This window comes from Etheostoma spectabile, unplaced genomic scaffold (genome assembly GCF_008692095.1).
Source record: "Etheostoma spectabile isolate EspeVRDwgs_2016 unplaced genomic scaffold, UIUC_Espe_1.0 scaffold00005828, whole genome shotgun sequence".
In the NCBI taxonomy this organism is placed as follows: domain Eukaryota; kingdom Metazoa; phylum Chordata; class Actinopteri; order Perciformes; family Percidae; genus Etheostoma; species Etheostoma spectabile.
Window position 1 is genome coordinate 2,918 of NW_022603304.1, and position 23,941 is coordinate 26,858.

The 23,941-nt window shown below is 44.5% G+C and overlaps 2 protein-coding genes across 2 annotated transcripts; one reads left to right on the forward strand and one right to left on the reverse strand.

The window, feature by feature from the left end:
- The first annotated feature begins 538 nt into the window (after window positions 1-538).
- On the forward strand, window positions 539-6,655 carry dusp28 (dual specificity phosphatase 28). Its single transcript, XM_032508050.1, has 3 exons — window positions 539-767; window positions 2,983-3,411; window positions 6,391-6,655. Exons 2-3 carry the CDS (start codon window positions 3,061-3,063, stop codon window positions 6,562-6,564), a joined length of 525 nt encoding a protein of 174 aa, XP_032363941.1. The 5' UTR covers window positions 539-767; window positions 2,983-3,060; the 3' UTR covers window positions 6,565-6,655.
- Window positions 6,656-13,758: 7,103 nt separating this feature from the next.
- Window positions 13,759-22,132, reverse strand: proca (protein C (inactivator of coagulation factors Va and VIIIa), a). Its single transcript, XM_032508051.1, has 10 exons — window positions 22,025-22,132; window positions 21,706-21,747; window positions 21,505-21,588; window positions 20,453-20,610; window positions 20,214-20,238; window positions 19,209-19,319; window positions 17,378-17,518; window positions 16,226-16,344; window positions 15,500-15,617; window positions 13,759-14,422 (listed from the first exon to the last, which is right to left on the reverse strand). Exons 4-10 carry the CDS (start codon window positions 20,582-20,584, stop codon window positions 13,791-13,793), a joined length of 1,278 nt encoding a protein of 425 aa, XP_032363942.1. The 5' UTR covers window positions 20,585-20,610; window positions 21,505-21,588; window positions 21,706-21,747; window positions 22,025-22,132; the 3' UTR covers window positions 13,759-13,790.
- Between the last annotated feature and the right edge of the window lie 1,809 nt (window positions 22,133-23,941).

Sequence of the window (23,941 nt, forward strand, 5' to 3'; positions counted from 1 at the left end):
CACACAGAGACACACACACACAGAGACACACACATCCACACACACAGAGAGACACACACAAAGAGAGACACCCACACAGAGGGAGAGAGAGACACACACACACACAGAGACACACAGAGGGAGAGAGAGAGACATATACACACACACACACAGACACACACGGAGGGAGAGAGAGACACACATGCACAGAGAGAGAAAGAGAGACATATACACACACACACACAGAGACAGACACACACAGCGAGAGAGAAAGAGACACACACACACACACACACACACACACACACATACACAGAGGGAAGACACATTGTAAATTGTGATTATTGGGGGGGATTGACCCCCCCCCCCCCCTTCCCCATCCACACCCTCAGCCCAAAGCCCCGTGCACCGTCCCGAGGAGACACGTGGTCCTCACCGGGGTCGCGGGGACCGGAGCGGACCCGCACTAGGACCGGAGCGGACCCGCACTAGGACCGGAGCGGACCCGCACTAGGACCGGAGCGGACCCGCACTAGGACCCAGAGCGGAAGCGGTCCCAGTCCTTGCGGTAAATATAGAAGCAGCCGCGGCGTGGAGATCAGAGCAGCTTGGGGGTCACGAGCGGACCTGAACAGACCGGATCAGCCCGAACCGACCCCGGTCTGCAGGCGCGAGCAGGAAACCCTGTTCTCTGAAACCCCCCGAGACCGTTTACCTGCAAGGAGCCGGACGGCTGCACGTGAGTCCGTGTGTCCTTCAGTGAGACGTTCACTGACTCCTGTACTTCTGTAAGTTACCTCGAGATGTTCTTGTTGTTGTATTATTGTCTAATATCTTAACCCTCGTGTTGTCTTCCCGTCAAACAGCATCTTTTGGCGCCTTTTCCCATGATTTTCATGTTTTTTTCTATGCTTTTAAAATAATTCATGTCCAATAATCCGTTTTATGACATTATGAAAAACAATTAATTTCTCTTGAGTCTCTTGGTAGATGTTATATACCGGTAACTTTACTTGTACTTAAGTAAAAGATCATCAAAGCATTGGTTTACATGGGGGGAGGGGGAGGGGGGGGGGGGGGTGGAAGTGCAACCAACCAGAAGATTTTGTCTGATGCTCAAAATTTATATATGTGGCAACATGAGGGCAACATGAGGACAACATGAAGACGACATGAAGACAACATGAGGGCAATATGAGGACAACATGAGGACAACATGAGGACAACATGAGGACAACATGAGGACAACATGAAGACGACATGAAGACAACATGAGGGCAACATGAGGACAACATGAGGACAACATGAGGACAACATGAGGGCAACATGAAGACGACATGAAGACGACATGAAGACAACATGAGGGCAACATGAGGACGACATGAAGACGACATGAAGACGACATGAAGGCAACATGAGGGCAACATGAGGGCAACATGAGGACAACATGAAGACGACATGAAGGCAACATGAGGGCAACATGAGGACAACATGAAGACAACATGAAGGCAACATGAGGGCAACATGAGGACAACATGAGGACAACATGAGGGCAACATGAAGACAACATTAGGACAACATGAAGGCAACATGAGGGCAACATGAAAACAACATGACAACATGAAGACAACATGAGGACAACATGAGGGCAACATGAGGGCAACATGAGGACAACATGAGGACAACATGAAGGCAACATGAGGACAACATGAAGACAACATGAGGGCAACATGAGGACAACATGAGGACAACATGAGGGCAACATGAGGACAACATGAGGGCAACATGAGGACAACATGAAGACGACATGAAGGCAACATGAGGGCAACATGAGGACAACATGAAGACAACATGAGGGCAACATGAGGACAACATGAAGACAACATGAAGACAACATGAGGGCAACATTAGGACAACATGAGGGCAACATGAAGACAACATGAAGACAACATGAAGACAACATTAGGACAACATGAAGGCAACATGAGGGCAACATGAGGACAACATGAAGACAACATGAAGACAACATGAAGACAACATTAGGGCAACATGAAAACAACATGAGGACAACATGAAGACAACATGAGGACAACATGAGGGCAACATGAGGACAACATGAGGACAACATGAAGGCAACATGAGGACAACATGAAGACGACATGAAGACGACATGAAGGCAACATGAGGGCAACATGAGGACAACATGAAGACAACATGAAGGCAACATGAGGGCAACATGAGGACAACATGAGGACAACATGAGGGCAACATGAAGACAACATGAAGACAACATTAGGACAACATGAAGGCAACATGAGGGCAACATGAAAACAACATGAGGACAACATGAAGACAACATGAGGACAACATGAGGGCAACATGAGGGCAACATGAGGACAACATGAGGACAACATGAAGGCAACATGAGGACAACATGAAGACAACATGAGGGCAACATGAGGACAACATGAGGACAACATGAGGGCAACATGAGGACAACATGAGGGCAACATGAGGACAACATGAAGACGACATGAAGACAACATGAGGGCAACATGAGGACAACATGAAGACAACATGAGGGCAACATGAGGACAACATGAGGACAACATGAAGACAACATGAGGGCAACATTAGGACAACATGAGGGCAACATGAAGACAACATGAAGACAACATGAAGACAACATGAAGACAACATTAGGACAACATGAAGGCAACATGAGGGCAACATGAGGACAACATGAGGACAACATGAGGGCAACATGAAGACAACATGAAGACAACATGAAGACAACATTAGGGCAACATGAAAACAACATGAGGACAACATGAAGACAACATGAGGACAACATGAGGGCAACATGAGGACAACATGAGGACAACATGAAGGCAACATGAGGACAACATGAAGACAACATGGGAACAACATGAGGGTTAAATCTCCTAAACTATTAATCCTGGAGTTGTCTGATCAGAATCTGTCTCTCTGTCTCTTCTGCAGTGTCCCTGAGAGCGACCAGGATACAGAGGCCTGCGAGGACCAGGACCAGCACAGGGAGGTCTGGAGACCAGGACCAGGATGCTGCAGCTGTGCCAGGTGACGGGCGCCCTCTTCATCAGCAACGGGCGCTCGGCCTGCAGCGAGGAGCTGCTGCGGCGCGAGGCCGTGACGCTCTGCATCAACGTGTCCCGGCAGCAGCCGTTCCCCCCCGCCGCCGCCGCCGTGTCCCGGCTCCAGATCCCGGTCTACGACGACCCCCAGGAGGACCTGTACGCCCACTTCGACCGCGCCGCCGACGCCATCCAGAGGGAGGCCGGCCGGGGGGGGCGCTGCGTGGTGTACTGCAAGAACGGGCGCAGCCGCTCGGCCACCGTCTGCATCGCCTACCTGATGAAGCACCGCGGCCTGGCGCTCGCCGAGGCGCTAAAGGTGGGTCACCCGGCAACCACGAATACTCAGAATACTCAGAATACTCTGAACACTCAGAATACTCAGAATACTCAGAATACTCAGAATACTCTGAATACTAAGAATACTCAGAATACTCTGAATACTCTGAATACTCTGAATACTCTGAACACTCTGAATACTCTGAACACTCAGAATACTCTGAATACTAAGATCACGTCTTATTTATCCATGTGTAACTGAGTACATTTACTCCAGTATCGTACCTGAGTCTAAATGTTGAGGGACTTTACTTTAATCGAGTCTTCTCTTTTCACGCCATATTTTCATAATATTGTTAGAAACATCGTCGCCTTTTTGTCTCCTTTTCGTCTCCTTTTTGTCACTTTTTTGTTTCCTTTTTGTCGCCTTTTCGTCTCCTTTTCGTCTCCTTTTTGTCATCTATTCCTCTCCTTTTGTCATCTTTTTGTCTCCTTTTTGTCGCTTTTTTGTTTCCTTTTTGTCGCCTTTTCGTCTCCTTTTCGTCTCCTTTTTGTCATCTATTCCTCTCCTTTTGTCATCTTTTTGTCTCCTTTTTGTCGCTTTTTTGTTTCCTTTTTGTCGCCTTTTCGTCTCCTTTTCGTCTCCTTTTTGTCATCTATTCCTCTCCTTTTTGTCTCCTTTTTGTCGCTTTTTTGTTTCCTTTTCGTCGCCTTTTCGTCTCCTTTTTGTCTCCTTTTTGTCATCTATTCCTCTCCTTTTGTCATCTTTTTGTCTCCTTTTTGTCTCCTTTTTGTCATCTATTCCTCTCCTTTTGTCATCTTTTTGTCTCCTTTTTGTCACTTTTTTGTTTCCTTTTTGTCTCCTTTTTGTCATCTTTTCCTCTTATTTTTGTCATCTTGTTGTCTCCTTTTTGTCATGTATTCCTCTCCTTTTTCTCATCTTTTTATCTCCTTTTTGTCGCTTTTTTGTTTCCTTTTCGTCGCCTTTTTGTCTCCTTTTTGTCTCCTTTTTGTCTCCTTTTTGTCTCCTTTTTGTCATCTGTTCCTCTCCTTTTTGTCATCTCCTTTTTGTCTTCTTTTTGCCACCTTTTCCTCTCCTTTTTGTCACCTTCTTGTCTCCTTTTCGGCTCCTCTTCGTTGCCTTTTCGTCGCCTTTTCGTCTCCTATTCATCTTCTTTTTGTCATCTTTTCGTCTCCTTTTTGTCTCTTTTCGTCTCCTTTTTTGTCTCCTTTTCATCACCTTTTCGTCGCAGATTTTTCTTTTTTAAGTAACAAAACAAACATAATGTCCTAACATTAGTTTTTTATGAGTTCTCAAACACAAAGATCTAGAAGACACAGAAGCTGAACAGAGGTTGAAGAGCTGCTGACACTTTCTTTCCGGTGACACGTGTCCCTGAACGTTACACCGAGCCGAGTCGGCAGAAATAAAGCCAGTCGGGGTGTCCGTTACCAAGGTTACCAAGGTGCCCTCGAGCAGGGCGCTGACGTGTTCGTGCTCAGACGGGCCGGACACATCAGAACAACAACGAGACACGGTTCACCTCTGCTTGGCCGCTGTGATATCTCTTAATCATCTGTAGCAGGATTTGCTGTCGCCGTGGTTACCATCAGCACAGCAGACTGACAATTACCGGCCAATGGTATTAATTTTCTCTGAAATTAGCCAATCAGGTTGTCAGCTGAGAGAAACTAAAAGTAAAAACCAATAGGAAGTCAGCTGGTGGAGTCTCCAGAGGCTGGTTTTAGGACGTAAGAGACGTTTCCTGTTTCTACAGCCAATAGGAAGTCAGCTGGTGGAGTCTCCAGAGGCTGGTTTTAGGACGTAAGAGACGTTTCCTGTTTCTACAGCCAATAGGAAGTTAGCTGGTGGAGTCTCCAGAGGCTGGTTTTAGGACGTAAGAGACGTTTCCTGTTTCTACAGCCAATAGGAAGTCAGCTGGTGGAGACTCCAGAGGCTGGTTTTAGGACGTAAGAGACGTCTCCTGTCCAACAGCCAATAGGAAGTTAGCTGGTGGAGTCTCCAGAGGCTGGTTTTAGGACGTAAGAGACGTTTCCTGTTTCTACAGCCAATAGGAAGTCAGCTGGTGGAGTCTCCAGAGGCTGGTTTTAGGACGTAAGAGACGTTTCCTGTTTCTACAGCCAATAGGAAGTTAGCTGGTGGAGTCTCCAGAGGCTGGTTTTAGGACGTAAGAGACGTTTCCTGTTTCTACAGCCAATAGGAAGTCAGCTGGTGGAGTCTCCAGAGGCTGGTTTTAGGACGTAAGAGACGTTTCCTGTTTCTACAGCCAATAGGAAGTCAGCTGGTGGAGACTCCAGAGGCTGGTTTTAGGACGTAAGAGACGTCTCCTGTCCAACAGCCAATAGGAAGTTAGCTGGTGGAGTCTCCAGAGGCTGGTTTTAGGACTTAAGAGACGTCTCCTGTCCAACAGCCAATAGAGAAGTCAGCTGGTGGAGTCTCCAGAGGCTGGTTTTAGGACGTAAGAGACATCTCCTGTCCAACAGCCAATAGAGAAGTCAGCTGGTGGAGTCTCCAGAGGCTGGTTTTAGGACGTAAGAGACGTTTCCTGTTTCTACAGCCAATAGGAAGTCAGCTGGTGGAGTCTCCAAAGGCTGGTTTTAGGACGTAAGAGACGTCTCCTGTCCAACAGCCAATAGGAAGTCAGCTGGTGGAGACTCCAGAGGCTGGTTTTAGGACGTAAGAGACGTCTCCTGTCCAACAGCCAATAGAGAAGTCAGCTGGTGGAGTCTCCAGAGGCTGGTTTTAGGACGTAAGAGACATCTCCAGAGGCTGGTTTTAGGACGTAAGAGACGTCTCCTGTCCAACAGCCAATAGAGAAGTCAGCTGGTGGAGACTCCAGAGGCTGGTTTTAGGACGTAAGAGACGTCTCAAATGATCTTTTCTATTGTTTCTTTCCAGAGACTATGATAAAAACATGTTGCTTGTTCATATTAGAGTGTAACGTCGTTCATTAACAGGTTTATTTACTCGTAACATCTCGCTGTCTCTCGTCCCCAGAAAGTGAAGACGGCTCGTCACGAGATCGATCCAAACCCTGGCTTCCTGTCTCAGCTGCAGAGATACGAGCAGGAGCTGAAGAACAGACGGAGAGGACAGACAGAGAGACAGACTGAGAGGACAGAGAGACAGACTGAGAGACAGACGGAGAGGACAGACAGAGAGACAGACTGAGAGACAGACTGAGAGGACAGACAGAGAGACAGACTGAGAGGACAGACAGACAATAAGACAAACAGACTAGGAGAACAGACAGACTGACAGTCAGACAATAAGACAGACAGGAAGACAGACAAAAAGACTCACAGAAAATAAGACAGAGACTGAGAGGACAGACAGAGAGACTGAGAGGACAGACAGACTGAGAGGACAGACAGAGAGACTGAGAGGACAGACAGACTGAGAGGATAGACAGAGAGACTGAGAGGACAGACAGACTGAGAGGACAGAAAGACTGACAGACAGACTGAGAGGACAGACAGACTGACTGAGAGGACAGACAGATAGGCTGCAAGTACAGACAGACAGACAGATGTCTTATTTCCATGGAGTCTGGTGATGATCTAACTTTGGGGGAAAACCCACGAAAATGTCAAAAGGCTCAGAAATGTAAACAAATGTCAAATAATGTGACAAAAATGTGAAAAGATGTCGAAAAATGTCATAAAAAGTGACAATTGTAAAAATAATAATAATAATAATGCTTTAAAACTTTGAGGAAAAATCCACGAAAATTTCAAAAAGCTCAGAAAAAGTCGACAAACGCTGAAAAAGTGACAAAACAGAAGTGTAAAAAAGAGAGAAAAATGGGACGAAAATGTGAAAAAGTGAGAAATGCAAAAAAAAAAAAAGTTTTAGAAATTTGGGGAAAAACCCACGGAAATTTCAAAAGGCTCAGAAAATGTGAACAAATGTAAAAAAAAAATGACAAAAATGTGGAAAGACGTCAAAGAAATGTCACACAAATGTCACAAAAAGTGACAATTGTAAAAAAAAAAAATTAATAATGCTTTAAATTTTTTTGGGGAAAAATCCACAAAAATTTCAAAAGGCTCAGAAAAAGTCGACAAACGTTGAAAAAGTGACAAAACAGAAGTGTAAAAAAGAGAGAAAAATATGACAAAAACGTGAAAAGATGTCGAAACAATTTCAAAAAAGTGACAATTTTTTTAAAAAAAGCTTTCCAAATTTGGGGAAAAATCCACAAAAATGTCAAAAGGCTCAGAAAATGTTGACAGATGTTGAAAAAATGACAAATGTTGAAAAAAAGAAGCTCGCCCTCTTAACCATTCTGTCGTCTTTGGGTCAAATTTTGACAAAAATGTGAAAATATGTCAAAACATTAACAAATGTAAAAAGAAATGTTTTTTGAAAGGCTCAGAAAATGTGAACAAATGTTAAATAAAGTGACAAAAATGTGGAAGGATGTCAAAAAAAATTTCAAAAAAGTCACAATTGTGAAAATAATAATAATAAAGCTTTAAAGATTTGCTGAAAAATCCACGAAATTGTCAAAAGGCTCAGAAAAAGTCGACAAACGCTGAAAAAGTGACAAAAAAGTGAGAAAAATGTGACAAATGTAAATAGTAAGTTAGATGTCGAAAAAGTTACAAAAGTGTAAAAAAGTGAGAAATGTAAAAAAAAAAAAGCTTTAAATTTGGAAAAAATTCCACGGAAATTTCAGAAGTTTCAGAAAAAGTCGACAAACGTTGAAAATGTGACAAAAAAATCGTGTAAAAAAGAGAGAAAAATGTGACGAAAATGTGAAAAGATGTCGAAAAAGTAAAAATAATGTAAAAAAAGTGAGAAATGTAAAAAAAAAAAAAGCTCGCCGTCTTAACCCTCCTGTCGTCTTTGGGTCAAATTTTGACAAAAATGTGAAAAGATGTCGAAAAAATGAGAAAAAAGTGACAAATGTTTTTTTAAAAAAGCTTTAAAAATTTGGGGAAAAATCCAAGAAATTTTCAAAAGGCTCAAAAAATGTGAACAAATGTCAAATAAAGTGACAAAAATGTGAAAAGATGTCAAAAAAGTGACAAATGTAAAAAAGAAGAAGAAAAAGCTTTAAAAATTTGGAAAAAATTCCCACGGAAAAATTTCAGAAGTTTCAGAAAAAGTCGTCAAACGTTGAAAATGTGACAAAAAAATCGGAGTAAAGACACAAAAGGGTTGAAAAAGACGACATAACGCTTTGACATTTTTGTCAAAAACTGGACATTTTCGTCCATTTTTCAGACTTTTTTTTTTAGTTTCCACCACCACCACTTTACTGGTTTTATACTTTATGGAATCCATGGTTAATAACCCTCATTTATATAGAATTATACCTAATGTTAGAGTTGAAAAAGCAGAAATTATGAATTATTTTGACTAATAGTTGAGATCAGAGGACTGTTGAGTGGACGCTGATTTGAAATCATTTCAATTTACAGCCTAAATTCAATGAAAGAGATCAGTTGTATTTATAGAGAGCGTTGGAAGGAATCCAATCCATTTCTCATGGTAATTTGGTTAAAAAGAAACTCATATTTCAGATATAGAGATTTATTAAAGGGTCAGATTTGCCCCGGGACAACAGGAGGGTTAAAGGTCGAGCTCTGTAAATGTATATAATTGCAGGATTTACCAATAATGTACTTTAAATATGAGTATTCATGTCCGATATTACAAAGTTTTAAAATATCACAAATAGCAAAGTACTTGTACTTGTACTTTTACTTCAACATCCTCTTATACTCTAACAAGCCATTAAACTACGGAGTCATAAGAGTGTCATAAAGAAGAATATCATAATAAATATGTCAAAGAATAAAAACAAAAATGTGGAAATATGAAGACAAATAAAATATAAAAGCATCATTCATCCTCACATTTATTTTTTATTTTTTCATTTAATTGTTGAACATTATATATATATTTATTTTAAATATTTATTTAGTTTTTGCACATAAAGAAACTTGCTTCTTTATTTTATTTTTAATTTATTTTATTTAATTATCTACAGATGATTGACAGCTTGGCTCCTCAGGAAACAAAAGAATACAAATAAAAATAAAATTTCTTTATTTGCACATTTTTTAATTAATTTTCCACTTTATTTTATTTACTTATTCTTATTTTCCTTTTCACGTTTTCACACGTGTTCATTTGTTTACATAATCATTCAATTTATTATTCTTTATATTCCACATTTATTATCTTATTCTTTTACTGATTTGTCCTTTTTTTATGACACTTATATGACTCCATAAATAAATATCTTAGACTTTACTCAACTTAGTAAATAACAGAGAGAAAAAGACTCAACGCTCAGGTAAAAACATATCAAGGTAACACATTATTCTTAATAAGGTTAACCGCAGAAAAAGATAAAGATATTAAATGTAGCAGCGGCAGCTTATTACCAACGCTGGGTAGAAAATATTATATATTATATATTATATATTATAACGGCTTTGGAGACTAATTATCAGGATCCTGCTTGTTTCAGAAATGTCATTTTAAATAGGGCTGGGTTAAAATAACCGATTCCCCGGTTAAAATCTGGTAGATTAATAATAATAATAGGGGTGTGACAAGAGAGCTAAAGAGAAAGAAAACTTCAATTACTCAGAGAAACAAGGTTACGTAACGTAACTTAGAGTTTCAATGGAGCATTAAGAAGGAAGGATGCTCTTGGATTGATTTATGACTGTTTGACCAGAGAGAGAGAGAGCACTAGAGAGAGAGGAAGAGAGAGAGAGAGAGAGAGAGCACTAGAGAGAGAGGAAGAGAGAGAGAGAGAGAGAGAGAGGGGGGGGGAGTCACAGAGACAGAGAGACAAAGCAAGAGAACGAGACAGAGAGAGACAAAGTGAGAGAACGAGACAGGGAGGGAGAGAGAGAGACAGAGAGAGACAAAGTGAGAGAACGAGACAGGGAGGGAGAGAGAGAGACAAAGTGAGAGAACGAGACAGGGAGGGAGAGAGAGAGACAGAGAGAGACAAGTGAGAGAACGAGACAGAGAGAGACAAAGTGAGAGAACGAGACAGGGAGGGAGAGAGAGAGACAGAGAGAGACAAAGTGAGAGAACGAGACAGGGAGGGAGAGAGAGAGACAAAGTGAGAGAACGAGACAGGGAGGGAGAGAGAGAGACAAAGTGAGAGAACGAGACAGGGTGGGAGAGAGAGAGACAGAGAGAGACAAAGTGAGAGAACGAGACAGGGAGGGAGAGACAGGGAGAGATTTTTATAAAACCTTTGTTTTTTTTAAACTATAGACACAAAATCAAAAACATTTTTTACATAACAATAAATAGAGCCGTAGAAAATATTGTACCTAAACAAAAAGGTTGATTACAGGGAGAGAGTGAGAGAGACAGGAAGAGAGAGAGAGAGAGGGGGATTGTAATTTAAACTTCTGTAACCTCATCCATACCAAATCAGGGTAATCGTTGGTACCCAGCCCCGTTACGTTTGAGGTTTGATTATTCAGCAATTCTGTGAATTACGACGTTGATAATGATGTAACAGTGTTCCAGGTTTCTGTCTTGTCTTCCTTGCTGTCGTGTTGAATTATTAAAAGCAATAATAGAAACTAGAAGCTGACGTCTTCATGAACCACCTCAGACCTCGGCATGTATCTCTGAACCGTAAATAAACTGTTATAAAGCCCGGGTCAACTGGTTGTTTTGTTATAACGTACGGGTCGACTGGTTGTTTTGTTATAAAGTACGGGTCGACCGGTTGTTATAACGTACGGGTCGACTGGTTGTTTTGTTATAACGTACGGGTCGACTGGTTGTTTTGTTATAAAGTACGGGTCGACTGGTTGTTTTGTTATAACGTACGGGTCGACCGGTTGTTATAACGTACGGGTCGACTGGTTGTTTTGTTATAACGTACGGGTCGACTGGTTGTTTTGTTATAACGTACGGGTCGACTGGTTGTTTTGTTATAAAGTACGGGTCGACTGGTTGTTGTAATATACGGGTCGACCGGTTATTATAAAGTAAGGGTCGTACGAGTCGACAGGTTGTTATAACGTACGGGTCGACTGGTTGTTTTGTTATAACGTACGGGTCGACTGGTTGTTATAACATACAGGTCGACCGGTTGTTGTAACGTACGGGTCGACCGGTTATTATAAAGTAAGGGTCGTACGAGTCGACAGGTTGTTATAACGTACGGGTCGACTGGTTGTTTTGTTATAAAGTACGGGTCGACCGGTTGTTATAAAGTACAGGTCAACCGGTTGTTGTAACGTACGGGTCGACCGGTTGTTAAAAAGTACAGGTCAACTGGTTATTTTGTTATAACGTACGGGTCGACTGGTTGTTTTGTTATAAAGTACAGGTCGACCGGTTGTTGTAACGTACGGGTCGACTGGTTGTTTTGTTATAAAGTACAGGTCGACCGGTTGTTGTAACGTACGGGTCGACCGGTTATTGTAAAGTAAGGGTCGTACGAGTCGACCAGTTGTTATAGTGTACAGGTCAACTGGTTGTTTTGTTATAACGTACGGGTCGACCGGTTGTTATAAAGTACAGGTTGACCGGTTGTTGTAACGTACGGGTTGACTGGTTGTTTTGTTATAACGTACGGGTCGACTGGTTGTTATGTTATAAAGTACGGGTCGACCGGTTTTTCTACCGATAGACCAGTTATTGGGCCGTTTTTCAGCAGTTTGCAGATGATCTGTATCTGTTTTATTTGCATAATAACCAATAAAGTTAATGAAGTGAAGTGTTCTACTTTAGCTCGGCTACACCGGTTTGTCCGTCCCTCTGCTTCGGTGACACAGTCACACTGAGAAATACAGAGAGTTGTCTACAGCTGATCTTAATTAGCTTTGTAGCAACTCATTTGGCAACGGGTTAAATGTAACCTATGTTCATTATATAAATGCTTAAACAATTATTTGATAAATTCAAACTTAACACAGACCAAAAAAGTAGCTTTCTTAAGTTTTAACGTTGGTTTGCAGACTGTAGACTTCTAACAGAGCTGTAGCCAAAGTAGTGCAGTAGTACTTTTTAATTCAATTTAATTAACTTTATCATTTATCAGGCAAATAAAACACAGATAATCTGCCAAATATCGGCCCTGGTTATTGGTCGTTACCTCCGTAAGAACACAAGACGCTGTCCCTTTAAGACTCTGCTGCTGTGTTATTGTTCTCAAGTTTTAATTCTTGAAAAATGAAATAAAGTTGTGTGTTTATCACCTTTGTGTGACCTGTCTTCTGTGACCATAGCTTTCACTTTTTCCTCTGTTTTGATTGGTTTATCTGTCGGGGGGGAGGTGTCCTGAGAAAGATTATTTCTGTTGACGATTAATCTGCAGATTCTTTCTTGATAAAACGTGAGAAAAAAAGTAAAAAATGTCGATCCCGATTTCTCAAAGTCGGCTCTGATGTCTTTAAATGATTATTATTCTGTGGATAGCTACTGTCTCTCTCTCTCTTTGTGTCTCCCTCTTTGTCTCCATCTGACCCTGTGTCTCTCTGTCTTTCTCTTTCTGTCTGTCTCTTTCTTTGTCTCTCTGTCCCTGTGTCTCTCTCTGTCTTTCTCTTTCTGTCTGTGTCTCTCTCTTTGTCTCTGTGTCCCTGTGTCTCTCTGTCTTTCTCTTTCTGTCTGTGTCTCTCTCTTTGTCTCTGTCCTTGTCTCTCTGTCTTTCTCTTTCTGTCTATGTCTCTCTCTTTGTCTCTCTTGTCCCTGTGTGTCTTTCTCTTTCTGTCTATGTCTCTCTTTTTGTCTCTCTGTCCCTGTGTCTCTCTCTTTGTCTCTTTGTCCCTGTGTCTCTCTCTCTGTCTGTCTGTCTCTCTCTCTTTCTTTCTTTGTCTCTCTCTCTCTGTGTCTCTTTCTTTGTCTCTCTGTCCCTGACTCTCTCTCTCTCTTTGTCTGTCTGTCTCTCTTTCTTTCTCTCTGTGTGTGTCTCTCTCTTTGTCTCTCTGTCCCTGTGTCTCTCTCTTTGTCTCTTTGTCCCTGTGTCTCTCTCTCTGTCTGTCTGTCTCTCTATCTTTCTTTCTTTGTCTCTCTCTCTCTGTGTCTCTTTCTTTGTCTCTCTGTCCCTGACTCTCTCTCTCTCTTTGTCTGTCTGTCTCTCTTTCTTTCTCTCTCTCTGTGTGTCTCTCTCTTTGTCTCTCTTTCCCTGTGTCACAGTTAGTTTCATAAAGTCATGATGTCACGTTGGCTGCAAAGATGAATTGAACAGTTCTCAACTATTAAATTAATCGCCAATTTTTTTGATAATCGGTTTGAGTCGACTTCTCAGATGTCAGCTCGTTAAATGTGAATATTTCCTAGTGTCTTCTGTCCTCTGGGACTCGTTAGTTGCAGCTCTACTTAAAGGTAACGACACTTTGTGTTGACAAAGGACACCGAAGCGTCTTGAGACAGAATCTGTTTATTTATAAAGTGCGTTACATCCCTACCGGTCTGGACCGACCGCTGTGGGTGGAGGCGGTTCTGACACGCACCGGTTCCTGCTGGCCTCGAGTTCTGTCCCAGTCTTCACGGACTCTGGTGATCCACTCGTTGTAGTTGGACACCTTGGTGTAGACGCCTAGCTTGTCCACGCGGCCGCAGCCCTCGCCCCAGGACACCAGGCCGAGCAGGAACCACGTGTCCCGGTACAGGGTGACCATGGGTCCGCCGCTGTCCCCCTCGCAGGCGTCCATCTTCTGTCCCAGCACCCCGGCGCAGAGGACGTTGTCGGAGATGTTGTGGGACATCTGGCGGGCGCAGACGCTGCGGTCCACCAGCGGGACCTTGATGACGTTGAGCGCCGAGCTGTATATGGTGCTGTTCAGGTCGTCTTTGCCCCACCCAGACACCACGGTGAGGGTGCCGTTCAGGTGGAGCACCCGCTCCGCCATCTGCTGTCCCGGGAGACAGACGGGCACGATGTAGTCGGTCTGCGGGGCGGGCGTCTGCAGGCGCAGCAGGGCGATGTCGTTGTCCACCGACATGCTGTCGTAGTTCGGGTGTTTGAAGACCTTCTCCACCTTCAGGGTCACCTCGCTGCCTTCGTCCTTGTGACGCATGTAGTCGCCTGAAGACACAACAGCCTTTAAATCTTTTGTTTTACTTCAGAATTTCCATCTTGTATATATTCAAATATTAGTTCTTGTATTTTATCCTAGTATTATTTCATGTATAGAGTTTCCTAGTATTTCATTTATATTTATATTCTGTGCTGTGTGACAGATTTTTGCTGCTGGAACACTAGAATTTCTCACTTTATTGGGATCAATAAGTATCCATCTATCCACCCACCCACCCATCAAATATAAACTTAGAAATGTGGGCGTATCAGCGATGTAAAAAACTGCTTCGTTCTGTGTTCTGCTCAGAAATGTGGACGATGTTTAACATGGCAGTGAATGGAGGAAGATTGGGAACTCTTGTCATTTGGTGACAGGTCGCTGAGCGAAAAATACAATTCATTTTGCATACATGAGCACATTGGCTGAAACTAGACAAGAATACCTACGTCTTGATCTATGAATTGGCCATGACAAGTTAGAATTGTTGGTGTGGGAGCAAGTTATAGAGAGAGAACCAAGATGATTTTTTTAATCAACATTCCACCACATACACACACATTGGAAAATCTGAGACGGTCTGAAACCGGGACGATACGTAAACTGGGATTTGGGAGACACCGTGCTTGATATCTGAACGCCCATTCAGCCCAATAAACGCCAAAGTCTTGTCTTCAGTTAAAACTTTTAATCATGTTTCTACGTTAAAGTATGGCGATACAGCACGGCCCCAAAGAGGGGGGGTTTGGAGCGATGTTGAGAGATTTCCAGAACATTTCCAATTCAAGTCTATGAAATATTTTCCGCTGTTTTTTGCAGATTTCTTGAAAACCGCGCGGCAAATCTCTTAGAAAAGTCATAGCCCACCATTACTGATCATTACACACGTTTTGATGTATTGTGTGTGTGCATGTTGGCAACGCTCCGGGACTAGTAGCAGGACAAAAATCAGGCGGAAGAATAATAATAAGTATGGGCAATAATAGTCATTGTGAATGATAGTCACATGAATTATATACAAATTTGACTCAATATCACTCCTAATAGGACGTTTGAGGGTGTCCTGAGCAGTGATGTCAGCTCACCCAGTCGTACTCTGAACCGGAGGTTGTTTTCGAGGCAGTGGGCGGCGGTCAGCACCCAGCTCTCATGGATGAGGACCCCCCCGCAGTGGAACTTCCCCCGGGCGTTCAGCAACAGTGCCTGCACACAAAGACACGCATTTACATTACAATAAGAACGTTTTAAACGCCCTAAAAAGTTAAGTTTAAACCCTCGTGTTGTCTTCACCTCAGTTTGACCCTCTCGTGTCCCTCGGGTCAAACTGACCCGGGACTTATTTGGGGTTTTAAAAACAATTCTGAAATAAAATTTTACTTCATAATCCATTAACAAATATTGTCTTTATCTCCATATCCAACAGCTGAGATAACATCTATGTTTAGGGAATGCATCAGTCTCTACTAGCACACTATTAAACATGGAAGTGAGGTTTTATCATAAGTTATAATTCATGTTAAAAATCCACTATGGAAACAACATAAGTGTCATATCCAGAATAATGTTCTGAGTCAGGAATACATGTTTATCTCAGGAAATAAGGAAAGGACGCTGATTTCAGGTAGAAAACATGGAACTTGGACCATTTTTCTTGTTGTAAACATTTGAAATGGGTCAATTTGACTCGAATACCATACAAGGGTTAAAAGTTTCTCTCTATATTCATGAATAAAAAAGGTTTATTTTTTGCTCATAAGTCTGTAAAATTCGACCAATCGGCTTCATCGGGACAGGGGGGTGGGAGGGGTTACCTGCCAGGGACTCTCGCCCTTCTTCCCCACCTCCCCCCCCATCACCCAGGGCAACAGGCCGTCCTTCGGTTTGGAATATGACGACCTGTCGATCAGCAGCTGTCCACAGGACGAATCACCTGCCGGGGGGAGACAGACAGAGACATAGAGAGAGAGACAGACAGAGACATAAAGAAAGAGAGAGACACAGGGACAGATAAAGACAGACAGACAGAGACATAAAGAGAGAGACAGACAGAGACATAGAGAGAGAGAGAGACACAGGGACAGATAAAGACAGACAAACAGAGAGAGAGACAGAAAGAGAGGGAGAGAGACACAGAGACAGACATCATCAGATACACGCTCACACACATCTACGCCTTTTGGGGCACATTAGCTACCTTTCGGGGCACATTAGCTCACCTTTTGGGGTACACTAGCTCACCTTTTGGAGCACATTAGCTCACCTTTTGGAGCACATTAGCTCACCTTTCGGGGCACATTAGCTCACCTTTCGGGGCACATCTTCTCACCTTTCGGGGCACACTAGCTCACCTTTGGGGGCACATTAGTTCACCTTTCGAGGCACAATTGCTCACCTTTCGGGGCACATTAGCTCACCTTTTGGGGTACACTAGCTCACCTTTTGGAGCACATTAGCTCACCTTTTGGAGCACATTAGCTCACCTTTCGGGGCACATTAGCTCACCTTTCGGGGCACATCTTCTCACCTTTCGGGGCACACTAGCTCACCTTTGGGGGCACATTAGTTCACCTTTCGAGGCACAATTGCTCACCTTTCGGGGCACATTAGCTCACCTTTTGGGGTACACTAGCTCACCTTTTGGAGCACATTAGCTCACCTTTGGGGGCACATTAGTTCACCTTTCGAGGCACATTAGCTCACCTTTCGGGGCACATTAGGTCATCTTTTGGGGCACATTAGCTCACCTTTCGGGGCACATCTTCTCACCTTTCGGGGGACATTAGCCCACCTTTTGGGGCACGTTAGCTCACCTTTCGGGGCACATCTTCTCACCTTTCGGGGACATTAGCCCACCTTTTGGGGCACGTTAGCTCACCTTTCGGGGCACATTAGCTCACCTTTCGGGGCACACTAGCTCACCTTTCGGGGCACACTAGCTCACCTTTCGGGGCACATTATCTCACCTTTCGGGGCACATCTCATGGCGTCGTCGAGCAGTTTGTATCCGCTGACGCAGCTGCAGATCCTCGTCAGGCCGTCCTCGCCGTCCCGACACTCGTGGTCGCAGCCGCCGTTGTCCAGCGAGCAGTTAGTCGCCAATTGAGCTGAACAGACAGTCACAGTCGCACATTTGTTTCACACAATTCTTTCTACCAATAAGGATTTGTCCCGCCACAACACATGCAGCAACACTAACAGTGGACTCAGGAAGATGTCACACACAGCCCTGGGAAAGGTCCCGTCAGACACATTAACTATAAACACCTGATATGTCTTTTCCACCGAGGCAGTTCTGGTGCTGGTTCGGAGTCAGTGCCAAATATCGAATCGGTTCTTTGCTTTTCCACACAAATAAACCTGGTTCTGCATGGGCCCGGAACACGGGTTCTAACTCAGCACCAACGTAGCGCTGGTCTAGAGATAAGAACCGGGTACGTCAGGTGCTGGGAGCGGGTCCCGATCGGCTTTTTGTCTGAAAAATTGGGACCGCCCCCGGTCAAACCGGGACGTCCGTTCACCCTAACGGTGTTTCGCTTGACGCAGCAAAAGATTATAATAAACGTTAAATCATGCGAGATAATTCCCTTTCTTCCTGAACGTGTCCTCGGTCCATAGCGGTCCACGAAGAGCCGTCAAGGCCCGTCTTTGAATTCCAGGGGGAATTTGTAAAGCCAGGAGCAAAAGTATCGGTATGTAGTCCTGGCGAGTAGAACCAGCACCGAGGTGGCACCAGAACCAGAACCAGAACCAGCACCTGGTTAGCCTTGGTGGAAAAGACATAAGTGTGGTGTTCAGGGCCTTAAAGGGCCAAAAAAGTGAGGATAAAAGCAAGGAATTGGACTTTGACTTTTCTTTGATTTCTTTGGTAACACTTAATAATAATAATAGTACGTGAATTATCATGACTCTGTGCATGAAAAAGCATAAATTGATTAATGTAGTCACTTCATGAACTATCAGTAATGTGCCATGATTAATACTAACATTACTTCTTAATTACTACATTGTGTGTGTGGCCCTTTAAATAAAGTGCTCATCTGGTTCATCTGTGACATTGATGAATAAGATATTTAAGCTTAAAAGTGGCACAAAATTAAATGCATTAAGAATTAAAGTAGTGGGTTGGCAACATGATATACAGGCCACTACAATTAACGCAAAATGTACAACAACATGAGGCAGTTACTTACAGTAATCTCCGAATAATAATTAATAATCATGCCAATGATCACCCAATTCATGAATTTGACTTTTTACTAACTTCGAAGTGTGTGAACACCAGAAATGTCTTGACTTCATTTTATTTGTGGGGCTCACAAACATGAATTAACGAAGAAGTTAAAATTGCAACACAATGAAAAATTACGTTTCTTAGGCTGGTCACATTAACGACGTATTTACCTCTGAAGAAGACATAAAGATTATTAATAATCAGAACTCGTGATGATTCAAATACCGTATCTGATGCATTATTTAACTTGTTATTCCTGCATCAAGTCATTAATGAGACACTGTTAATCATGCCACATTACTGATAGTTCATGACATTAACTGTCATGCCTACATGGAGTTAATTCATGCTTTTTCATGCATGAAGTAATGATAATTCATGTGCTATTATTATAACGTGTTAGCATGTGTTTCCTTAAAATGTGGACACATTCGCATGACTTTATACCTCGAGAGTTAGGAGATAAAATGCTTCGTTGGCGTGTTCGTTTTGGGGTAAATGGACCCTGGAACATGGATTATCACATTTGTCTATGTTTATGAAAGTGAAAATCTATCACCCACGCAGGTTGCAGTATTTGCCTTCGTATCCGGGGTTACAGCGGCAGGCGTAGCCCTGGAACAGGTCCACGCAGGATCCGTGGACACACATGTTGGAGTTACACTGGTTCCCATCTGAAACACAGGCACAGCGACATGAATACATTTCCCAAAATACCTTGCAGGCGGCCGGTCAGGGAGCAACCTGTCCACGCGGGAGAAACCACCTGCACCTGAACACACCTCCCTGTAAGACCAGAACGCCCAGAATGCACCTGAACACACCTCCCTGTAAGACCAGCACGCCCAGAATGCACCTGAACACCCCCCCCTGTAAGACCAGCACGCCCAGAATGCACCTGAACACACCTCCCTGTAAGACCAGCACGCCCAGAATGCACCTGAACACACCTCCCTGTAAGACCAGCACGCCCAGAATGCACCTGAACACACCTCCCTGTAAGACCAGCACGCCCAGAATGCGCCTGAACACACCTCCCTGTAAGACCAGCACGCCCAGAATGCACCTGAACACACCTCCCTGTAAGACCAGCATGCCCAGAATGCACCTGAACACACCTCCCTGTAAGACCAGCAGGCCCATAATGCACCTGACACACCTTCCTGTAAGACTAGCATGCCCAAAATGCACCTGAACACACCTTCCTGTAAGACCAGCACACCAAGAATGCACCTGAACACACCTCCCTGTAAGACCAGCAAACCCAGAATGCACCTGAACACACCTCCCTGTAAGACCCAGCACCCCCAGAATGCACCTGAACACCCTCCCTGTAAGACCAGCAAACCCAGAATGCACCTGAACACACCTCCCTGTAAGCCCAGTACGCCCAGAATGCACCTGAACACACCTCCCTGTAAGCCCAGTACGCCCAGAATGCACCTGAACACACCTCCCTGTAAGACCAGCACGCCCAGAATGCACCTGAACACACCTCCCTGTAAGACCAGCACGCCCAGAATGCACCTGAACACACCTCCCTGTAAGACCAGGACCCAATGACTCACCGGTGTACACCGTCCAGAACTCCAGCTGTTAACACACAAAAACACAACGTCAGCGATGAAACTCGTCCCAACGACAACATGAGTTGCTGGTTGCTCTGAAAAATTGGTACGCAATGATGTGAAATATTTAAATATTTGTTCATAATTTGTAATAATCATGTTGTTGTGAATGAGAGGAGACTTTAGCTCAAACCCAAAAAAGGAGAATTCCCTTTTGGTTGAAAGACGAACAGACTCACCGTCGCTTCCCTAGTTTGGAAAATCTCTCGTGCTTCTTCGAAGTTGCACCGCTCCTCCACGCACTCGCGCTCCACGGACGGAGGCTTCAGCTCCTCCAGGAAGGAGTTGGCCCGGCGGGACCGGAGCAGCATGTGGGCCCGCGGGGCCTCCGAGAACACTGGGGGACAGACCAGGGGACAAAGAGACCAGGGGGGACAAAGAGACGCTTTTGAGAATACTGTATGTCACTATGGTCATGCTTATGAAGCTTCTTTGAATTGAGTCTGCTGCTGTCTAATTTATTTTTCATGATTCTGAAACTGGAATTTAATGTGTCAGTGTCACAGCAGAGTCTCATAACTTGATGTTTTATTTTTTAGGCTCAAACTGCATTTTGTTTTTATGAAAAGTTTGATAAATGTAAATAGTGTCTGGATCAGCGTTCTGATCTGACCGGGTCAGTGTTAGACACACACACACACACACACACACACACACACAGACATATACACACACACACACACACACAACCAACACACACACAGACATAACACCACACACACACACACACCACACACACACACAACACACCCACACCACACACACAGACATATACACACACACACAGACACACACACACACACACACAGACACCCACACACCACACACACACAACACACACACACACCACACCCACACACAGACAGGACATACACATACACCTAACCACCTACACAAACACACACCAACACCACACACACACACACAACACCCACACACACAGAGACACACACACACACACAAGGAATACACACACCCACAGACACACACACAGAGACACACCACACACAAAGAGACACACCCACACGCACACACCACCACACACACACACACACAGATACACCACATACACACACAATCATACAACAGGCATCACACACACACACACACACACAGGACATACACACAACAGGCCCAAACACCACACACCACACACACACACCACACACCACATATAACCCCCCCCCCCCCCCCCCCCCCCCCACACACACACACACACACACACCCCTACCTTAACGACTGAGCCGGACGCCGACCCCAACGCGGCGAGGACGGACACACAGAGGAGGACGAGGCTGACATGTCCTCCGTCACACTGCAGACGAGACAGACACACAACCAATCACCTCAGAGTCTCTAATTAGCCTCTCGGCCTTAAACACTGACACAAATATTAATATTCGTCATCTTAACGATGGTCGGCGGGACTCACCCGACCGAAGAGGGTGAAGAAGACGAGGGTGAAGAAGACGAGCTGTGTGGACGAGACAGGAAGACAAAGACATCGTGAGGACATTTAGTTCTTGTTTAAAGTCACAAACACTCGGCTTCAGTGAAACATTAATGCGATATTGATCGTTTTCAGGCTCTGGAGCAGGCAGCAGGCGACGGTCCCCGCTTTAACCTCGGTGACCTTTGACCCCCCCGCGGCCTGAGCAGGAGCCGAGACGACGTCCTGCAGGCGCCATGGCAACCGAGACACCAGAGAAAGCGAGTGGATTTCAGACGGCGAGGAGGGTTGTTGGACTTACGTGTGAAGAATGGAGACGACGGACGAGACGATGGTTCGCTCCGGTTCTGTGTGTTAATGACTACACGGTGTGTTTACTGAGAGTCCACAGTCTGCTGCTGGAACACACACACACACACACACACACAGAGACCACACACCACACACACACACAACGAGACACCCACACACACACACACACACACACACACACACACACACACACACCACACACACACACACCCATACACCACACACACACACACAACCACAACACCCACACACCAACACACACACACACACTATACAAAACCCCACACACACACACCACCAAACACACACCACACACACACGAGACCACCACACAAACACAACAAACACACACGCACGCACGCATGCACACACACACACGCGCGCGGACACAGACAAATAGACGAGAGACACACACACACATGCACACAACAAACACACACCGCACGCACCACACACACACGGACAGACAGACACACACAAACACACACGCACGCACGCGCACCACACACAACACACAACACACACACACACACCACCCCACACACACTTACACACACACACACACGGACAGACAGACAGACACACTCACACCAAACCACAGCCACACACACACACCACATAACACACACACACACACACACACACACACACACAGAGACACACACACACACAACACAACAAACACACACTCACGCACTCATGCACACACACACACACGCGCCTCCGCCACACAGACAAATAGACAGAGAGACACAAACACACTCACACACAAACACACACACGCACGCACACACACACACAAACACACACATCGCACGCGCACCACACCACACACACACACACCACCACCCACACACACTTCACCACACACACAACCCACACACACTTACACACACACACACCGACAGACAGACACACTCACACACAAACACAGCCACAACAAACACACAACGCACATAATCACACACACACCACACACACACACACACACCACACACCACAACCCACACACCAGAATGCTGTGAGAACCCTCCTCCACAGCGCTGTAGAGGAAGGTCTGGCTATGAGAGACTATAGCCCTCTAATCTGAACACTTGTCGTTATGTATCTACTTATTTAATCTACATGGATCGGATTGACTGTTAAAATTAATTATTAAAATAATCTGAATCTCAGATAAAAGTAACCGAGCAGAACCGTCAAAATCTCAAATTTTCATTTTCATTTGCCTCTTAATGTGTCTCATAACCCTCTAAAAACACGACATCTACGGTATATTCCTGTTTCCTGGAGTGCGGCGGATCCTCATCTAACCCCGGCCCCCCCCCCCCCCAGGAATGCATGTTGTGTTGTTGAGTGTGAACGGATACAGGTGTGAACACCTGTGGAAACCAGGCCACTTATCAGGGTATCCATTCATCTCCTTGTCTTCCTTTGTGTCTCGGCCTCGTTCCCTCGGCTCGGTTTACCTTTGTGTCCATTTGGGTTTTTTGATTTTTCAGAATAAAAAGCTGAAAGGAGATGTCTCTGATTCCTCGGGCGACTCTGCGATGGGGGGGGGGGGGGGGGGGGGGGGGTTAGATCGTTTCGGAAAGGGACCGAGGGAGGGCGTGGTCTTCCCAAAACCTGCCCGATGGAGAGCATGAGACACAAGGGTTAAACGCCCAGTAGTTCCTCAAAAAATACAGTTCCATCACAACTGAAGAGAGAGATGGAGGAAGAGGAAAGTATTTAGGCCTTCACTACTGTTGTGTTTGATTGGTTATGTTAATAATTTAATCCATAAAGCTCATTATATTTGAGGGTTTTTGCATTTTTTACTTATTAACCCGTTTGTGCCGGATGCTTCGCGACGACACATCCACCGCCGGTTGCTGCGTTGCGTAACTCTGACCCTCCTGCCGGC

Bases quoted from the DNA above. Each gene is read 5' to 3' on its own strand.
- dusp28 (XM_032508050.1), top strand. From the start codon at position 3,061: ATGCTGCAGCTGTGCCAGGTGACGGGCGCCCTCTTCATCAGCAACGGG. The intron at 3,412-6,390 runs GTGGGTCACCCG...TCTCGTCCCCAG, and splicing joins CGCTCGCCGAGGCGCTAAAG to AAAGTGAAGACGGCTCGTCA.
- proca (XM_032508051.1), bottom strand. From the start codon at position 20,584: ATGCTGCTCCGGTCCCGCCGGGCCAACTCCTTCCTGGAGGAGCTGAAG. The intron at 17,519-19,208 runs GTGGGTGATAGA...CTGTCTGTTCAG, and splicing joins AGGCAAATACTGCAACCTGC to CTCAATTGGCGACTAACTGC. The intron at 14,423-15,499 runs GTGAGCTGACAT...TTGTGTCTTCAG, and splicing joins CCGGTTCAGAGTACGACTGG to GCGACTACATGCGTCACAAG.